This window comes from Lepisma saccharinum, chromosome 29 (genome assembly GCF_977018435.1).
Source record: "Lepisma saccharinum chromosome 29, izLepSacc3.1, whole genome shotgun sequence".
Classification (NCBI taxonomy): Eukaryota; Metazoa; Arthropoda; class Insecta; order Zygentoma; family Lepismatidae; genus Lepisma; species Lepisma saccharinum.
Genome location: NC_139257.1, coordinates 27,817,714 through 27,839,001, shown reverse-complemented (window position 1 = coordinate 27,839,001; position 21,288 = coordinate 27,817,714). Strand labels below are relative to the sequence as shown.

The 21,288-nt window shown below is 39.4% G+C and overlaps 1 protein-coding gene across 1 annotated transcript in view; it reads left to right on the top strand.

The window, feature by feature from the left end:
- The window catches only part of LOC145981349 (LHFPL tetraspan subfamily member 6 protein-like), a 257,027-nt gene that overhangs the window by 220,480 nt on the left and 15,259 nt on the right, over nucleotides 1-21,288 (top strand). The window contains exon 4 of the mRNA XM_083114580.1: nucleotides 10,079-10,177. Coding sequence (XP_082970706.1) covers nucleotides 10,079-10,177 — 99 coding nt within the window. The remainder of the gene's footprint in view (nucleotides 1-10,078; nucleotides 10,178-21,288) is intronic.

The following is a 21,288-nucleotide window of genomic DNA, read 5'->3' as shown; positions in this document are numbered from 1 at the left end:
ATATTACATTGTCTTAGTACTAGATATGCAAGTTGGGCCTGGTGCCAATTGAACTCAAACCGGAAGTGGTCAAACCGGAAGTGGTCAAACCGGAAGTGGACCGGAAGTAGACCGGAAGTGGTCAAACCGGAAGTGGTCAAACCGGAAGTGGACCGGAAGTAGACCGGAAGTGGTCAAACCGGAAGTGGTCAAACCAGAAGTGGACCGGAAGTAGACCGGAAGTGGTCAAACCGGAAGTGGTCAAACCGGAAGTAGACCGGAAGTAAATATGCGTGGGTGTGGGTGGGTGTGGGTGTATGTGGGTGGGTGTGGGTGGGTGTGGGTGTATGTGGGTGGGTGTGGGTGGGTGTGGGTGGGTGTGATCAAGATCAAGGTCAAGGTCATCTCAAGGTCAAGGTCAAGGTCAAAATAATCGAAAAAATAATCGAAAAAATAATCGAAAAAATAATCGAAAAAATGGTCAAGGTCAAGGTCATGTCAAGGTCAATGTCAGTGTGTGTGGGAGTGTGGGGGTGTATGTGCGTATTAATACGTTTGGCGTAGTTTTAGGTGTGGGCATCAAGAGGGGCATATTTTTTACAAGTTTATGGACAACAATCTCACAGAAGTGCCTTTTGTAAGTGTATACAAATCAATCTGAGGGGGGTTCATACTTTCCGAAGGGAAATTCCCGAGGGCATTTTTACAAAAATCTTGGATTAGACAGAGTCCCACACTTGAGCAAAAAGCTCATATGCTCATGTTGAGATTGTTTTAAGTATAGCCAAACCTGCTTGAGAGGGGCTCATACTTTCCGGTCCTGGTTTCGGGTCAAACCCCACTACTTTTATATGCACCATCATCACCTTCTGGTGTTTTCTATCTTAGTACTTTCGTCGCGTCTTTTCCTTCTCTCCTTCCTATTTGTCCTTTCCTATCCAATGACAACGCTGGTTGACCTATCGTGTCCCTAGATAGATTAACGCTCTGGTACTAATCTGATATTCCCCGGACAGATTTCTTCAGTTTTACAGAAGAAACTACTTACAGTAATAAGTTCCTGTAGCATTGTCTAACATCTGGAAGGTGTTTCGTGTGATGTGGGAATGCATGATAGCGGAAATTCATGTTCTTCGTTGAGGAGAATAGCTTCTGGCGCGTACACTTTCGTACATCATCACGCGTCGTGATTGTGTTTTGTTCATGTTCATTGGGTATCCAGTGTTTCGAACCGTCTGTGTTTGCAACGAAAGTTAGAAACATGACGTGTCGTGGATGCGTGGTGAAATTTGTACCGGGTGTGGAACATCCAGTAGATTTTTTAATTGAACATGGGATCGTGAAGAAAGGAAAGGAATGTCCAAAATGTGGCAGTGAATGTAAGCTACTCGTTAGAATGAATGGGCTGTGGGTATATGCATGTTCAAAGAGAGTGCAGGGACGTGGAAAGTTACGGTTTAAAAGAGTTCCGTGTAGACTTGAACAGGAAACGGATTTCTTCAAATTTACAAGTTTGGGGCTCATTTGGGGGCAGGAGACTCCGGCCAATTTCTAACATGCCTTTAGCAGGGACTCTATCATGGGCGTCCGGAAGGGGGGGCAAGGGGGTCCGTGCCCCCCCCCCCCTGGAAAATGAAAGTCAACCAAAAAATATGTATTTCATACATATAATTTCATTTTAGCCACAATAATATGTGTTATTTATTGCATGAACACCATAAATTCAAATTTAAGCATTGTTTTTAGGGAACAACACTATTTTTGGGGAAAATTTGCCTTCGTTTGCCCCCCCTGGAAAAAAAATACCTTCCTTGCCCCTCCCTGGAAAAAATCCTGCGGACGTCCATGGACTCTATAGAGAAAGACGGGTAGCCGGAGCGGAGCGGAGGTGGGGCCGCGGTAGTGGTAGGGGGCGGTAGGTCAATTACCCCAAGGGCGAAGCCCGGAATCGGTGGGAAATTTGGACTAAATTTCAAACGAAAAGAATTTGTTAGTTTAAATTTCCCACCGATTCCGGGACGGATAGCCCCACGAATCATTACAATTTTCTTCGTAAAACAATGAGAAAAACTTAAAAAAAAAAAAGATAGATTACATGAGCTTTTTTCACTGGTATTTCTTGGGTTCCGAAGGTTGAAACACTGCATCACGAATGAAAATCGACAAAACACAAGCACGACGCGCGATTATGTAGGAAGGTGTACGCGCCATATTGTGTCTCAGGCAAACAAAAAGACTACGAGAAAGAAGTACTCGTAATGTGAAAAATTGCAATTACTTTGATAAGAAACAACTTAAATACACCTTAAAGAATGTTCCGCGAAGCAGATAGGTCAGTACGAATGTCAAAAATTGACGAAACTAAGAAGTTATAGGCGTCCGGGGAATACCAAATTTTTACCAATGTTATTTTAGTCCAACTATGCCACGTTTGTATGGCGTTTAGGTGTATTATATTATAAATACAACTGCCCCTCCAGAATAATAATATTCGCCTCTGCCTCATCCTAGCTTTCTATGGCTCCGTCAGTAGCAAGTAATAAATAAACTGAATGTAACAATATTCAATTGCATATCTTTGGAACAAAAGGAATGAGGTATTTTTTTTCGCTTCAATCATTCTATTAAATTAGATCATATTTGGCAGAGATCGCAGGGGCCTTACCTCCACATCCCCTTATTTATTTATTTGCTTCCAACAGAGAAAATATCTCCAATTACAGGATAGCTTACACTGCTATATACACTTTTCTATTCAAATAATGAACATATAACAATAAACAAGTAATGTAGATACATAAAGTCACACCACACACAAACATATTTACGTGGTCTGTTAGGAAAGTAATGAGACTGATTTTCTGTAAACGATGAATTTTATTATTTTTACAAATCAAGGTTATCCCCTTCAGAATAGTTCCCTTGGGCAGCTACACATCGATGGAGGCGTTGTTTCCATTGTTCGTAGCACTGCTGGAAGGCTTCTGCTGGAATACATTTTACACATTGATGTAGACTGTCGTGTGACATGCTGCATTGTCGTGGTGCAACATCCAAGTGCGTGCAATGCCTGGTCGCACACGTGCAACCCTTTTCCTGAGTCTTGCAAGGACTTCATTCGGTACACACGTTCAAACTTATCTCACTACTGATCATTCTCACCGTCAATCAACGATCTGACCTCACCCTTTCCACATTGTCATCCGTTTTTGAGGTTGAAGGTCTTCCCGCACGAGGTTCGTCTTCCAGTTGTTCTCGGCCTTCTAAAAAGGACTTGTGCCATCTGAACACTTGTGCCCTAGATAGTGTATGTTCTCCATAAGCCCTTTGTAACTTTTAATAAGTCACAGTAGCGGATTCGCCAAGCTTAACACAAAATATGATGGCACAACGTTGTTCAAACTTTTGCCAGTCCATTTTTGCAACGCACCTCACAAACACAACTTCACGTCAGACGCTCTCAACAATCGTGTAGCAACTGTAGCAAGTTGAAACTTGTACTGAGTCAATGGCAAGCGTTCACCTACGTGCCATGTAAAGGTGGGGGCAGCAGTATTGCCGGTTCATGCACAGTGTTGCCAGTCTCATTACTTTCCTAACAGACCACGTATATACATAGTAAGTATATACAACTATAGGAATGGAACATACCTCCATTCAAAAACACATACGCCATTTATTATTTACCCAGAACATAACCCTGACACATAAACACTGTCAACCAAAACACAGTATTTGGGTTGGATGTAGGGTCAAGTGCCCATATTTCGGATAGGTTCCTAATTTCGGATACCAAGAAATTTCCACCTTAGAACAGCAGCGCCGAAGTGCAGATAGTGCCAACTAACACGCTACTTCGTCCCCCCAGTTTCACCCTTGTGCGTGACCTTGAGCAACGTTTCTTTAGTGTGTGTGGCTGATATTTCTGACTTTTCCGGAGTTTTGATGTAATATTTCACCATCCAAACTTAAGGCCTACAACTAGAAGATTAGTATTTACTCACTTCTGCCTAAATGTTATATAATCTTGATTCAGCAAACATTATTACGTAGTTTCAGTCACATTATTTCAGAGGGGGAACGCAGAGAATCGCCATATTAAACATGCGACTGGGTTTCCTAATTTCGGATGCTACACGGGTGCCTTATTTCGACTATCCGAAATTGTGCACCCTTTCCAAATACTCATTAGTAGGGACATTGAATTTTCGCGATCCGCGAAATCGCGAAATGTGAAAAAAATATGCAATTTTGAACATTCTGCACGTAACTATACCCCCAATGATGAAATATGCATGAGTTTTATTCGCGAAGTAATGCGAAATGTGTGCTTTTCCACGAAATGAACGCTTTTTCGCGAAATAACCGTGAAATATCATCAAATTAAGTAGAAAACACGCTAAAACCAACAATCGAGGTTGTGCGCGCAAACTGTCGATTTGTAACGAAACTTTTGCCTAAAGTTTCCTAACACTTGCAGCTGAAGAACGTTTTAGCTTCGATCACATCAGGAAGACGCTACAAATTGGGATTTCGCATGCACATGATCTCGGGTTAGAAAAGTTCGTTCCCTGTGAAGCTGCATTTCTTTCTTCCCCCGAATGTCTACTCAACTTCCAGTTTCATTGAACTTGCTAGCTGTAGCAGTGATAAGATTAGTCTGTTCCCGCACATCAAGGGAAACAATGGTGTCATTTGTGTTCAGTGATGAATGAATTTTGTTTATCATCATGTGATTTTCAACATGTGTTTGTGTATGTGCAGTAGTGATTATTTAATTTGTTGGACAGCAAGGATATCCTTTAAATACATACAATGAATAAATCACTTGAGAGATTCAATTTAGAAATGAAGTGATTTTGTGTTGATGTTTTCTTTTTGGTTGGACAGCTAATTACTTGTGTATGTGTAGAGTATATAAAAATGAACTACTTTATCAATTTATAGCTCTTTTGTATGTTGTTTCCTCTCATAATGAAAAAGTGTGTGCCAATTTTTTTTTCACCACTGGTATATACCGCTGATCTAACATTATATTTACCGCTCTCCTCAGTTTTTATTTACCATAAATTTGTCTCCCTACTCATCCGACATTAGGAAATACCCTATCCGACATTAGGCAACCTTTTTGTCAGACTAAAAATATGCATACAATTCTTTGTTTCATAAAATATACCAAGTATTTCTTATATATGTTAATATAACTTTCAGAAACATTAATAAATATATGTTCAATGTTTATCAACACATTTATGGCTTATTTTGTTTACATTTAGGTACTGAAAATCTAATTTGAAATTAAGTATCCGAAATATGGGCATTTGACCCTAATAACATTCTAATATTGAATGGAAATATGTAATAACAAAATATTTAGTGTATATGTAACATACATAGTCACTATAGATATATAAGATAAGAATAAGGTAAAATAATTGTAGAATAATACTAAATAATAGGGAAAGGGAAACTATGTTTCAAAAAATGTTTTTAAGTACTAAGTAAGTGGGAGACTGAGATCAAAATTATGTGCCTTCATGGCACGGGGTAGCATTACCTTTCCGATAATGTTCATATCCCAAGTCAGAAGACATTAATTTCAGTGCATCGGGCACTGAGAATGTAAATGTTCTATGTCCAATTTTTCATTTTTTCAGAAGAGTCCTTTCAAGTTTGACATGGTATATTTATTTAAGCTTGGCTGCCATTGCGCTGAAAGTTTGTATCGTTGCGAAGGCTGATATATTGAATCCTCTCTCTAAATAGTCGTTTTTTGGCTAGGTATTTATGCTGTAATTATAATTATTGAAATTTCAGATAGAACAACTGTATCCAATACTAGTTTTGATTTGTGAGTGCCAATGTTCTATCTCCCAGATATAACACTGCATTCTGGAAATTGAAAATTAATTCTCCGTTAATATTGAAGCTAGGCCATTGATTATGGAACCCGTCCTTACACATGAAATGTGAATCTAATTGTGGGCGATTGTTGGCCTTGCCATGGAAGTTTGAAATAACTATCTTGAATGTCGAAACCTATTTCACAATTTCATTATGAATTTGTCATTTGGTAGCAAAGTAATTTGTATTTTGTGAAATCAATTAACTAGTTTGACACGAATATTATTCAAAATTTTTGTCTGGTAACATTGAAAGTAAGAACCAAAGATAACTACTATAGCTAAGCAGCTCCCATAAGGGACTGAGGTTAGAATGCAAGTGCTTTATCTCGTAATCTGTTGGCGCTTGTGGTTGGTTGAGGAAATTGTCGTAAGGTTTCATTCGCTGTTGGGAGTTTGCATTCTCGTCGCTGCTTCCAAATTCTGTACATGGACCAGAAGCACACTCAATATATCAATATTGGTTGTATGTAGGCATCAGGCGAAAACAGAGATGAAACGGCATCCTGAATATGCCACAGTCAAAATATCTCGATTTTTTTACAATTTGGAGATAGAGCATTTGCATTCTCAATGGACGATATTCTGCTACTGTCTAGAGATGCATTTTAGTCATTTCTTAAAACACACTGCAGAAGTTTTCCACGATTTCCTTCACTGAGGACTTGAGAGACCTAAAAATAGGTTACGGAGCCGAATACACCATCCTTGACCCCACAGATCAGAAGAAAATCCCAATCATTCTTCAAAGGGATTCCAAAGGATATACGTCTGTTGCCAGCGAAGGGATTGCAACTGGAAGAAGCTTTTTCGCCTCCCTCGTGAGGCATGACGCTAATTTGGCTCTTTCTTTTGAGAAGTAGATGTTCTTCTTCCCGTGACTGCCCAGGAATGTCCTGATCCTAGTTCCTTGAGCATTTGGCATTTGTGCCCGTATGGGCTGTTTCAGTGGGCACTCGTGATTTGTTGGGCAATTGGGAAGGTTAAACGAGCAATTTTACGTCTCCAAATGAACAGTTTGAAGTAAAGAGGGTCGAATTTGCATCCAGTGATAAGTTGCCCAATTTTAACTCTTGAATCTTCTATACCTGGTGCGATCTCGAAGTTTGTTTCCGTGCAATATGAAAAGAATAAGGTTTAAAATGAAGTTGTGAGATAAATATTCATAGTTTTAGATGTTTGTTCTGATTTGTTGATGTACAAATACTATTTTGTTCTCACCGACACCATTTTCTGCTTCCCTTGCACACAAAATAGCACTTCTTGGCGCCAAAAAGTCTAGTTAGAGATTTCTCTCAGTGTAGCCAGTCAGATTTTCTCAAATATCACCGCTGATTTATAAATAACACTGTACATTCAATTCTATTTATACAAATTTGTTTATTATGACAAAATCACAAAAACTGAAATTTGTTTGTCTTCTTGTTTTGTCATTAGCCAGTTAATGTCTGAGTAATGAAAGTATTGTTCACGGGCTCCAACACCTTGGGATGTGCGTCGATGTTCTAGATGAGAGTCGCATATACTCAGTGGCGAACACTGGGGGGGGGCATAGTCCTCATTCCTTAAAGTTTCCATACAAAAAGAAAGAAACGTCAAGCAGAGGGTGGTCAAATATGTACCCGACTGATGAAAAAGAGGCATACCCTACCCTAACCTAGATATGTAGCATATAAAATGTATTTTAGGAATGGTGTTTTAAGTCCACTTTATGCACAGTAAGGCTAATCGGGACTGGACCTACAGTTTAAAGTGGGATCCGAACCACTATGTGCCTCCACCGGGTATCGAACCCGGGACCCTTTGATTACAAGGCGACGACGCTACCAGGAAACTTATTGAATTGCTGAACTTGTTAAAGAGCGAGCGGACTGATTGAAGGGTGTTTTACCCTTCAACCCCTTTACGCTAGCTCAATACTCCCTCCCTAGGGAAATCGTACTGGGATGCCTCAATCATTCCCATTGCAATACTTGTTGTAATCGCTTGTCTATTTAACTTTTAACATGAAAAATATCTCTACTATTAATTTGCCGGCAGTAATAAGAGTTCCATCGCTCCAACCGTTACGTCATATCTACCACCAAAGAAAGAAGGACATTACTGCTATAATAAAAGTTATTAAACGGAAATCAATCTGGTCGATGCCAAGCCCTGCTTACAAATCAATGCGGAAAACCGATAGAGGCCCTTTTCAGTTTATCAGAAAAAAATGATGACGTTCAGTTTTTTTAAGTGAACGTCTCTGCATAAAACTCACTGATTTGTATCGCTGTCAGTCGCTTAGTCGTTCATTTATTTTAAGAACCGACAGCTTCGATAACGATATAATCGATTTATTCAACCAACGAGGCGCTGCTCGAAAGCGGTTGATTTTAATTGGATGAAGCAGTGAAATATTTCTGACGCAGTGGATAGAGAGTGGGAAGATTGGAGCAAATCAGCACTTTTTCCATCCTGCGTAATTTCGATGTCAAATTTCTATTAATTGTGGGAGATTGATTGTCAGAGCGAAATAGGTTATTTTGTCTGCAGAACGTGTATATTTATGGATAGAAAGCGCAACGTGCTGTTGATTTGTAATAGAGATGGTGCTGAGATTACTGATCCGCCATCATATTTGTAGCTTTGGCCCTGAAGTAGTGGCGCTAGTGTCGAATGTTAAGCCACGGGAAAGCCTGTATGTACTCATCTGCCATGATATTTGTAGCTTTGGCCCTGAAGTAGTGGCGCTAGTGTCGAATGTTAAGCCACGGGGAAGTTTGTATGTACTCATCTGCCATTATATTTGTAGCTCTGGGTTTGAAAGAGTGACGCTAGTGTGGAATGTTAAGGGGGGGGGAGATGCAGTTACGCACCAGTTGTGCATTTATTTCAATATCGCCGGAATGGGCACTGGTACTAAGAAAAAACCCTGGGTGTATCCAAGAGTATGAATTTCTCTCCATGTTGCAAGTGGAAGCGTTTTTTATGTTGATTATTAAACTGGACACGATGTTTGAAAAATATGATGAATAAGAATTTTCGGTATCCCATGTATTCCTTATGGGGAATCAACTTCAAGATCAAGTTACGGCTAATCAAATGGAAGTTTCGACTTTTTCACTGGTGAGATGCATCTTCAAACTTCCCGTCTATTCCATCGGAAGTTTTATATTCCAAAGAGAACGAATCAAATCATACTCCCATTTGATCAATGCTTTTCCCCTTGTCTCCTGGCAGTGTTGCCAAACCTGATGTGCATAAAAGAACTAAATTTCACCTTAAATGGAGTTAAAACTGACTTTCAAGGAGCTATATTTACAAAGGCTGGATAAAGTGGTAATGTTAGTTGTCATGGGGTGGGGGTACTGCAATTATCGTTAACTCTAAATTGGTGTCAATTTATTCTTAGTTTTCAACAGTAGATCCGGCGGCATCGCCCATCTCAATAATCCACCGATGGTAGTATGAAATGGAAAATAAAGAATTCCCTGATAACAATATTATGTCAATTTCACGTCAAACACGGCGCTATAAAGAATAGTGAGTGGGGCGACGCAGTTAATATAACAATATCACGTCACGTGCAAAATGGATAATTATGACAAAAGTTGGTCTATGTGGGCCGGAAGCAGTGATGGCATCATAGTTGGGCACGGTGGTGGGCGCCCCAGTTCACAGCCGAACGAGTGCACGAAAGAGCCAGATCTGGCTCCAAGAGAGCTAATTTGGCACACTGCCACGGACGGAAGAGCTTGGGAAGAGTCCCGTGAAGACTGTATCGCACGCCCTTAAGCTACGGGAAAGTCTATACTCATCTGCCATCATATTTGTAGCTCTGGCCTCGAAGCAGTGGCGCTAGTGTCGAATGTCCTTACCTGCTCCCCTAAAAATAGGTACTAGTTAGGCTTGATGTTTTCATAAACAGAGTTCCTTTGTTTTACCAGGAGCCTTTAACTCAATCGTTTCGGAGAATGGAGGATTAAAGTTAAGAGTTCCTGAGTAAAAGCTACAGAATCGGTTAGTTCGTGAAACTATCCAACCTATGCATTTTCACATCTTAAATATCTTAATTATCTTATTTGTTGTTTAAATTTCATATATGTTTTAAACATGTACACATACATTGCAAGCCAAATTGTATACCATAATAGTACATTAATCGACTGTGAACAACCAATTATATTTATGAAAATTTTGCTGTTTCATTTCAGCATTGTTGGTATCGGGAGGTGCTGCCCTCTATCCCATGGGCTGGAGTAACAGGGAAGTGAAGGAGTCCTGCGGGAACTCATCCGAAGTTTATAATCTAGGTGAGTAAATGAATATGCAAATCTTAACGAGAATCCTTACCTACTGAAGGACGATTCGTGGCTATTCTGTGAGGTTACGCTCTATAATAGATTGATTAGCATAAAATACAACAGGAGCCAGATGATTTATTCTCAAGAAACAGTCAGCAAATATCATATTCTTTATTGTAACTTATTTTTAAAGTTAGTTTTTCTATTGCACTTTTGTAGTGTAAATTTGTGAACTTTTGAAGTCACAATAAAAGTTTTCAGGAAATTCTAGATTATTTGTGTTGATGCTGCCACCTATTGCAAAAAAAATATTTGAAGCCATGCGACTACTATGTTTGGTCACGGTATGATGCAAGAGGCGATGCCAAGGGGGAGGCAGGGTGGCAGATGCCCCAATAGCTGACGCACCCTTTTAAATGTATATTGGGCAAAAATTTCGTGCTAAAAATATAATAAAATTGTATGGACAATGAAGTGTATACTGAAAACATTTGAATCACGTAATAACAATAAATACCACAAGGTGTGTTAAACACAAATCTTTGACAGCCATCCAGACACCAGAAAGTATATTTTCTCATATTTCATCACTAGAGGAAACATTTATTTTTAAACTCAATTGTGAATAATTTTATTTCAATGTTAGAATTAACCATATTCTATTTTTTCACACATTGATATTTTAAGAAGCATTTCTGTGCAAAAGTCCTTAAACTTAACGTTAATTAAAATTTTAAATATAACGTTAAAATATGTTAATTACAGATTTTACTGTCATTTTTGCACCAATTTAATGAACTGTCTGGTTCACTCCGGAATATTTCCTCAGTGCACGATAATGCCTGCATAAACAAAGGGTTCGAACAGTCTATCCAGAAATCATCCTCTTTGAATATGTACTTCCCAACACGACGAACCTTCCAGGGAAAACTGTTTTAATGCAGTGGAGATGAAAAAGTTCGTAACAAAAGAGAGAGTGCATATCTGTGATAATCCCTGCCGTTTCATATAACGCTGTCGCAATCATTTGATGTTTCTGGCCGATAGAGCACGCCACTGCGCTGGAAATATTGCTTCTCTTTGTCGGAACGGATTGTTTATAAACCCAATAATCCCCTGTGTAGCAGTTCTGGTGCGAAATTACAGCGCCATAGTCGAACACGATGTTGGTAGATGTAATGGTGTTCTCTTTGAGAAAATGGTTTCCATTTGAGAGATTGCGCATGCTCTGTAATTATAGGATTTCATAGGATCGCTACTCTGCCGTTGCTTGCTAATTGTGTTTCATATTTATGAGTCCATATTTATTCTGCTTGCTAATTGTGTTTCATATTTATGAGTCCAGCACTGTGACGTCAGTAAACACGATCACAATTAATAATCAGTGCGTAGTTACAAAATCGGTTATTTATGAAATTATCCACCCAGGCATTGCCCATCTTTGAAGGAACAGGATAAGGATGTATATAGTCTCACCCCACGATGTGCACAAGACTGCAAATTTAGAGCCACTTTAGTGGCATAATGATAACGCTGTAATCTTGTAAGAAAGGGGTTTCTGGTTCAATTTTCGGTCGAAGCACATTGCACAGCGATTCTGAGCCCAAATTGAATTCTCGGTCCGGTCCCGCTTAGTTTATCAGAGCATAACAGGACTTAACAAAAATGTTGCCAAACGCACTTTTAAAATCACAATCGCAATTATGTTCAATTACAGTTCTGATTCTGATCTACGAATCACAAACCTAGTTTGATTCACTGTTGAAGAAAAACAATAGTAAACCCTTATTGTGTAAATTTGTGAGAATTTAAAGAAAGTCTTGAAGTTTAGCGAGAGGAATTTGGCATCAAAAGTAATGTTATATATCCATTTGCTGTCATAGTTAGTTATTCTATCTCCACTTCTTCTAATATTTAGTTGATTTATCTCCACTTCTTCTAATACTTAGTTGATTTATCTCCACTTGCTCTAATAGTTATTCTATCTCCACTTCTTCTAATATTTAGTTGATTTATCGGGGTGTAAGGCGCCCAAACGTCAACCTCACTTCCACATAGTACACCCTGGACTGAAGACTAACGAGGCTCTGGCGACTGGCACTATGGCCAGTATAATTTTTTGTGTTGTCCTGCTTTTGTCCTTATGTGTTCTGAGTGCCCTTTACAGCCTCAGCTTTTAACAGAAGTCAGAATATTTTAAGATTTTTAGTTATGCAACGTTAGAGTTGTTATTTGTAATGATAAGGGGCTGGCCCCCGTCTAAAGCCCCTATCACACGGAACTGGATTTCTAGTAGATTGGCGCTGAACTAACTTTTTAGGTAGCAATCATGGCTGCCTGGCTGACTGCTTGACTCGTTTGGAGGAATAGGACATGTTCTAATTGCTACTAATTCTTCGACTAGATTCTGTGGAACAGCCAATCAGAGCAAAGTTTCGCCATGTGAAGATAATCTGTGAGTTTGCAAAGTAGCGTTTTTTGTCTGTGGTTTCCGAGTGCATACAGCACGAAAGGCATCTATGGTGACCGAGTGCACGGTGTTTACAATTGAAAAACTAAAATATTCTTCCATACGTGTATAGTGAACGTTGTAAAGTATGTATTTTATCAGCGCCATTCTTCTCTACCCAAAACTATTTAATATGACGCGATATTCCTTTCGGTTGAATAGTTATCGTATTTTAAAAGTGTGAAGTGATACGTTGTTTACATCTCGCGCGGCCGCCATTATGGGAACGAAAGACTATCGACAAGTACGGTGTAACAAGTACCGTGTGAGGCGAAAACTAGCAAATGGGTAGTCAGTCCAGCGTCAACTAGAGCATTCCTACTAGAAATCCAGTTCCGTGTGATAGGGGCTTAATGTGAAGGGTGCAAAATAGCATAAGTGCTGACGCACCCAAAATTTTAAATTCAAATTCAAAAAATTAGTTGATTTATCTTAATTTGCTCTAATAGTTAGTTATTCTATCTCCACTTCTTCTAATACTTAGTTGATTTATCTCCACTTCTTCTAATACTTAGTTGATTTATATCCACTTGCTCTAATAGTTAGTTACTCTATCTCCACTTCTTCTAATACTTAGTTGATCTATCTCCACTTCTTCTAATACGTAGTTGATTTATCTCCACTTGCTCTAATAGTTAGTTATTTTATCTCCACTTCTTCTAATACTTAGTTGATTTATATCCACTTGCTCTAATAGTTAGTTATTCTATCTCCACTTCTTCTAATACTTAGTTGATTTATCTCCACTTCTTCTAATACTTAGTTGATTTATTTCCACTTCCTCTAATAGTTAGTTACTCTATCTCCACTTCTTCTAATACTTAGTTGATCTATCTCCACTTCTTCTAATACTTAGTTGATTTATCTCCACTTGCTCTAATAGTTAGTTATTTTATCTCCACTTCTTCTAATACTTAGTTGATTTATATCCACTTGCTCTAATAGTTAGTTATTCTATCTCCACTTCTTCTAATACTTAGTTGATCTATCTCCACTTCTTCTAATACTTAGTTGATTTATATCCGCTTGCTCTAATAGTTAGTTATTTTATCTCCACTTCTTCTAATACTTAGTTGATTTATATCCACTTGCTCTAATAGTTAGTTATTTTATCTCCACTTCTTCTAATACTTAGTTGATTTATCTCCACTTCCTCTAATAGTTAGTTACTCTATCTCTACTTCTTCTAATGCTTAGTTGATCTATCTCCACTTCTTCTAATACTTAGTTGATTTATATCCACTTGCTCTAATAGTTAGTTATTTTATCTCCACTTCTTCTAATACTTAGTTGATTTATATCCACTTGCTCTAATAGTTAGTTATTTTATCTCCACTTCTTCTAATACTTAGTTGATTTATCTCCACTTCCTCTAATAGTTAGTTACTCTATCTCTACTTCTTCTAATGCTTAGTTGATCTATCTCCACTTCTTCTAATACTTAGTTGATTTATATCCGCTTGCTCTAATAGTTAGTTATTTTATCTCCACTTCTTCTAATACTTAGTTGATTTATATCCACTTGCTCTAATAGTTAGTTATTTTATCTCCACTTCTTCTAATACTTAGTTGATTTATATCCACTTGCTCTAATAGTTAGTTATTCTATCTCCACTTCTTCTAATACTTAGTTGATCTATCTCCACTTCTTCTAATACTTAGTTGATTTATATCCGCTTGCTCTAATAGTTAGTTATTTTATCTCCACTTCTTCTAATACTTAGTTGATTTATATCCACTTGCTCTAATAGTTAGTTATTTTATCTCCACTTCTTCTAATACTTAGTTGATTTATCTCCACTTCCTCTAATAGTTAGTTACTCTATCTCTACTTCTTCTAATGCTTAGTTGATCTATCTCCACTTCTTCTAATACTTAGTTGATTTATATCCACTTGCTCTAATAGTTAGTTATTCTATCTCCACTTCTTCTAATACTTAGTTGATTTATCTCCACTTCTTCTAATAATTATTTATTCTGTCTCTGTTTGCTCTCATAGTAAGTTTTCTTTACAGTTTTCTCTCATAGTTAATTATGCTATCTTCATTTGCTCTATTAGTTAGTTTTTCTGTCTTCATTTGCTCTCATAGTTAGTTATAGTTTTTCTGTCTTCATTTGCTCTCATAGTTAGTTATTCTCACGTGCTCTACAAATAGGTCTATTTGCCTGTCTGTGCGAAGGACAAAGACTGTGGCTTATCCGCTTTGAAGCAAGATGATTGGATGTCGTAATTAAATTCAGTGCATGATTGCGAAATCCAACCCCCCCCCCCCCCCCCGCCCTTCGCAACTGATTAAGTATTCAGCACATTCATACGCGGGCTACCGGCCTGGCTCATTTAATTAAAATGTAATTTCACCCTGACCACCAAAATCGCATTCACAAATGCCTCGCATGCCTGGGTTCATCCAAATATAGAATATTCTCAAACAATTTCAGCGCTTTTGAAATGCAATTATTATCATTTGTGTTACGTTTGCCTTTGTGGTTTATTAATGTCACCATGAAATAATGTGTCAAAGGTCGCCTGTAAAGTCCAACCGTGGCGCAGAAAATGCTCTCGTGTGCTTTCTGCTGTATGATTCGTTTAGCCAATACAGTTGCAATGCGTGCAAACCAACGGAGTGTTTTGGTGTATGTTTGCATTGCGATAGTTCTATATTTGTTTGCAATTATTGTATTTGCGGTAGGAAGTGGACCATATTTAATGGTACTATTACGAGAATGAGTTTATTTTTGATGTGACTGAGTCATAAATAATAAATATGCATTCGGCCTGACAAGTTTTCATATTTTATGTGGTGTATCGTAGTTTGATTTTCTGCCACCGTGGCGCAGGTAGTAATCATACAAGGTGGCTATAAAATATATCCATCTGTACAAAGCTATATTATAAGGAAACTATTACAGTTATAGCGGTGCTCTAGTAAAGGGCGTCTGACTGCCACGTGGACCCGGGTTCGATTCCCAGCCCTGTTCCTGGATAAAGCGGCTCTGGGGTTCACCCAGCCTCAAATAAATTGGTACCTGGTGGTAAACCTGGATGTTAAAGGCTGCCGTAGCGTGATACTGATCACGTCACGTTCAAAATTGCCGAGAACGATAAGGTGCAGGACCCTACCACCACATCCGCTAAATATGACGCAGTGGTGACGTCGCTTTGTAATCAAAAGTTCCCGGGTTCGATACCCGGTGGAGACACATGGCAAAGTTGTTCGGATCCCACTTTAAACTTGAGGTCCAATCCAGATTAGCCTTTCTGTGCATAAACTGGACTAATATAACAATTCAAATGCAAATATATTTTTCTATAGATATCTATCATCTTTCCTCTTTATCGTCTTTGAAAACCGTCAGGTGCCTCTGTTTAATGAACACCGCCTCATTTCGCTAAGTGCTTGATTCCTCTCCCATTATCTCTTGCGTCACGGATTACTTTGCGGAAAATTGCTTTGGTTCTGCAGGGGATTAATCTACATCACGGCATTTAACAATGCGTTCGCTAAGGCTGCAGGAGATTGTCTCCGAGAACATGCCTCGCTTGTAAGATCCTAAGAGCAGCATTTCCATGGAAAAAGTCTCCACAAGTGATTACTAAAACGCTATGAAAGATCTAAGATCGTGAGTTCATGGAAATTTCTTAGACACGGGGTCGATGACGTGAATGTGTATTATTCTTTTAGTTTCTTAGAATTTACTGGAATTAGTAGAGGAAAGGGTCTAAATATGGGCCCATGTTGTCATTTTCGGAGGAAAGAAATTAATATATCAAGCACCTGCCTTAAAAAATTTCCAAAAAATGGTAAAATGATGTATTTCAAAATTATGGTCTAAATATGGGTTACTAGTGGGAATATCACAAAGAGCAATTAATTTTTTTTTAAAAAAACAGTCATTTATCGCTAATTTTTTTTTTAAAAAAAAACAGTCATTTATCGCTAAAACATCATAAAATTCATATTTATGAATAATCTTTTTTTAAAAAAATCACGCGGAAATATCATCCAAATATTTGTTGAAAATGTGATCTCAACATTAGACCTCATGTCATAGCCCATATTTAGACCATCACGCTATTTTTCTTCAATTTATTTTCTCTCTCTGTGGTACATATTTCACAAACAAATCATAGCATTATAAAGCCCACATTTGTTTTATGTACCGCTAATATCATAACCTATACAAAGCAGACGAGAATTCAGAAAACGCTGTGTTAAAACATACCTGCAAAACGTTTTCAGAGTCCAAGGCCGAAACTAACCACCACTACTCTTGCGAATTGGCGCCGCAACCTTTGTCCTTGCCAGATAACCAGTTCCAATAGCCTCTGCCAGGCTGCAGGACCCGAGAGCGCTGAAAACTCCAAAACCCATATTTAAACCTTCGCCCATATTTAGACCTTCTCCTCTAATTTTCAGATAATTGAGAAAGGTATACGTTAGGCTTTTGGGCTCGAACCAAGAAAATATATTTACTAAACATGAACACGATTGCAATTTTCTTCACGTGAGGATTAAACATTTAATTTTTCTGAACATTTCCTGTTATTCTCTAACTTGCCTTGCATAAGTCTCCATCTCCACCCTCTGTATCTCTCTCTCTCTCTCTCTCTCTCTCTCTCTCTCTCTCTCTCTCTCTCTCTCTCTCTCTCTCTCTCTCTCCGTTTATTGGTATATAGCAAAATATTTGTATTTTCCTTCGGTTCTCTCTCGCATCTCTCTCCATCTCTCTCTCTCTCTCTCTCTTCTCTCTCTCCGTTTATTGGTATATAGCAAAATATTTGTATTTTCCTTTGGTTCTCTCTCGCATCTCTCTCCATCTCTCACTCTGTGTAATTTTCTTTTTGTGTGTCTCTCAACTTTCGCCCTCCCCCTCCTCTATTTATCGACATATTATATCTATAATTCTGGCATTGTTTCACTCCATCACTGTGTTTGTGTGTGGTTCTCTTTCCGTCTGTAACCCGCCAAGGGTTCCGAGATCAAATCCCGGTCTTTGCACGAGTGTTCTTTGTGATAGTCCCTTCCTCACTTACATCATATTATCGCTCATCCTCATCTTCGCGATTAACCAAAGGTGGCAGAAAAACGAAGTAAAATAAACAAAATCTAACCAGTGTTATTTTAATATGCATTTATTATTATTAGTAGAGTTGACGAGCTGTATCTTTGTAGGTGAACCCTGCGCAAGCCCAGCTGCGCAGTAGGAAGGGGGAGGAGCTACCGGCTGCGCGTCATTATCCTTGCGTTCTGTCCTTGCTGTCGACCACCCAAAGGGCGAGTAGGTGGCAACTGCATAAACGTATCTCTCTCACACAGTGCGCGGAGTAGCCAAGGTCACCCGCAAAGATACTGCTTGTCAACTCTAGTAGTAGTAGTAGTAGTCGTGGCAATTAATAAGAGGTTGGTGATTGGGGGGCCAGAGGGGCAGTTCCCCCCCACACACACTTTGCGCCACTTTTGTCGCTGCACAGTGCTAAACCTTATCTACAAATGGAAACATACTGTCTTTGCCCCCCCCCAGTTTTGGCACCTTGCCCCCCCCCCTCGGTTTTGGAACCCGATACAAATACACACACACATGCAGAGAAAGAGCTGAAGTAATGAGATAAATTTCTCTCAGAAATCAGTCATTCATGAAGAACGTACCCGGTTGACACTTCGTGAAAATTCCTCGGGCGTTTGCGAGAGCGAAAGTTGCCTGACTTCGGTTCGAAACTTGGTAGCGTCACTGAAAAACCTGGGAGCTTTTCCCCCAGCTTCCCCTTATTCACTCCAAACCCTTTGGGCGGTAATTGCTTTCAGAAAGGTCTATTAAAAAATCTCCCCCTCCAACCCCCCAAATGTCGTCGCCCCCTCCCCTTTCTCCAGTTACCCGAAGAGTTGGGAAAATCACCAATGAAGCCAATCAAAGACTTAAGCAAACTAGGTTTTGCGTCGCTTAAGGATGGGCTTGGGGGGATGAGGCAAGGGGGTTTTGGAAAATTGGAAAACCATAATTTCCACTCCACATCCTTCGTAGCCTCTTTGACGTCATGTCTTCAGCACGCCTGTATTGGTACCAGCTACTGTGCTCTTTTTCTCTGCCAGGCCTCTTATCTTGTCCTAAATTAAGGACGCCATCACAAGGGCCCACTTGAAGCCAGGATCTTCTAAGGTAGCGTCATTTTTTCCTGGACAAGAGCCAACGGTGTTAGGAATAGCCTAAGATACAACGGGAAAGTCTCCCTTAGGGAAATTGTAGGAAACAATTTTATGGGACCGTCTCGACCTCCGTCGCTTCTTTAAGGGAAGGAAAGGGGGGGGGATGGTTCTTTGGCAATTTTCAAGCAGCCTCTGGAAACTCCTCGCAAAAACTCCGTCCTTAAAGTCTCATCTTCCTCGGTTAACGAAGTTTAAACTCAATATCCTTATCCACCCTTTGGAAGTTTTCGTAGACGGGGTTTCAAGGCGTTCTTGGCAGCCGCTGTTAAGCTATATTAAAAGCTAACAGTGATGTAGAAAGAGGGATAGATACATTGGCAGGGAGAGAAAAAGAATAGATACAGGGAGGGTTGTTAAGGGTCCAGGAATTTTAAATATATTCAATTCCGGATCAGGTGAATGGGTTCTGGACCGTAAAGGACCTTTTTACCTGTAAGGTATTTCAATTCGGTCCAGGAACCTTTTTTCCGGATGAATTTAAATCCGGTCCAGGAACCTTTTCTCCGGATCAATTTAAATCCGGTCCAGGAACTTTTTTCCGGATCAATTTAAATCCGGTCTAGGAACATTTTCTCCGGATCAATTTAAATCCGGTCTAGGAACATTTTCTCCGGATCAATTTAAATCCGGTCCACGAACCTTTTTTTCCGGATCAATTTAAATCCGGTCCAGGAACCTTTTCTCCGGATCAATTTAAATCCGGTCCAGGAACTTTTTTCCGGATCAATTTAAATCCGGTCTAGGAACATTTTCTCCGGATCAATTTAAATCCGGTCCACGAACCTTTTTTTCCGGATCAATTTAAATCCGGTCCAGGAACCTTTTCTCCGGATCAATTTAAATCCGGTCTAGGAACATTTTCTCCGGATCAATTTAAATCCGGTCCAGGAACTTTTTTCCGGATCAATTTAAATCCGGTCTAGGAACCTTTTCTCCGGATCAATTTAAATCCGGTCCAGGAACCTTTTCTCCGGATCAATTTAAATCCGGTCCAGGAACTTTTTTCCGGATCAATTTAAATCCGGTCTAGGAACATTTTCTCCGGATCAATTTAAATCCGGTCCACGAACCTTTTTTTCCGGATCAATTTAAATCCGGTCCAGGAACCTTTTCTCCGGATCAATTTAAATCCGGTCCACGAACCTTTTTTCCTGACCAATTTAAATCCGGTCCAGGTACCTTTTTCCGGATCAATTTAAATCCGGTCCAGGAACCTTTTTCCTGACCAATTTAAATCCGGTCCAGGAACCTTTTTCCTGATCAATTTAAATCCGGTCCAGGTACCTTTTTCCGGATCAATTTAAATCCGGTCCAGGAACCTTTTCTCCGGATCAATTTAAATCCGGTCCACGAACCTTTTTTTCCGGATCAATTTAAATCCGGTCCAGGAACCTTTTCTCCGGATCAATTTAAATCCAGTCCACGAACCTTTTTTCCTGACCAATTTAAATCCGGTCCAGGTACCTTTTTCCGGATCAATTTAAATCCGGTCCACGAACCTTTTCTCCGGATCAATTTAAATCCGGTCCACGAACCTTTTTTTCCGGATCAATTTAAATCCGGTCCACGAACCTTTTCTCCGGATCAATTTAAATCCGGTCCACGAACATTTTTTCCTGACCAATTTAAATCCGGTCCAGGTACCTTTTTCCGGATCAATTTAAATCCGGTCCAGGAACCTTTTCTCCGGATCAATTTAAATCCGATCCAGGAACCTTTTTTTCCGGATCAATTTAAATCCGGTCCAGGAACCTTTTCTCCGGATCAATTTAAATCCGGTCCACGAACCTTTTTTCCTGACCAATTTAAATCCGGTCCAGGTACCTTTTTCCGGATCAATTTAAATCCGGTCCACGAACCTTTTTTCCTGACCAATTTAAATCCGGTCCAGGTACCTTCTTCCGGATCAATTTAAATCCGGTCCAAAAACCTTTTCTCCGGATCAATTTAAATCCGGTCCACGAACCTTTTTTTCCGGATCAATTTAAATCCGGTCCAGGAACCTTTTCTCCGGAACAATTTAAATCCGGTCCACGAACCTTTTTTTCCGGATCAATTTAAATCCGGTCCAGGAACCTTTTCTCCGGATCAATTTAAATCCGGTCCACGAACCTTTTTTCCTGACCAATTTAAATCCGGTCCAGGTACCTTTTTCCGGATCAATTTAAATCCGGTCCACGAACCTTTTCTCCGGATCAATTTAAATCCGGTCCACGAACCTTTTTTTCCGGATCAATTTAAATCCGGTCCAGGAACCTTTTCTCCGGATCAATTTAAATCCGGTCCACGAACCTTTTTTCCTGACCAATTTAAATCCGGTCCAGGTACCTTTTTCCGGATCAATTTAAATCCGGTCCAGGAACCTTTTCTCCGGATCAATTTAAATCCGGTCCACGAATTTTTTTTCC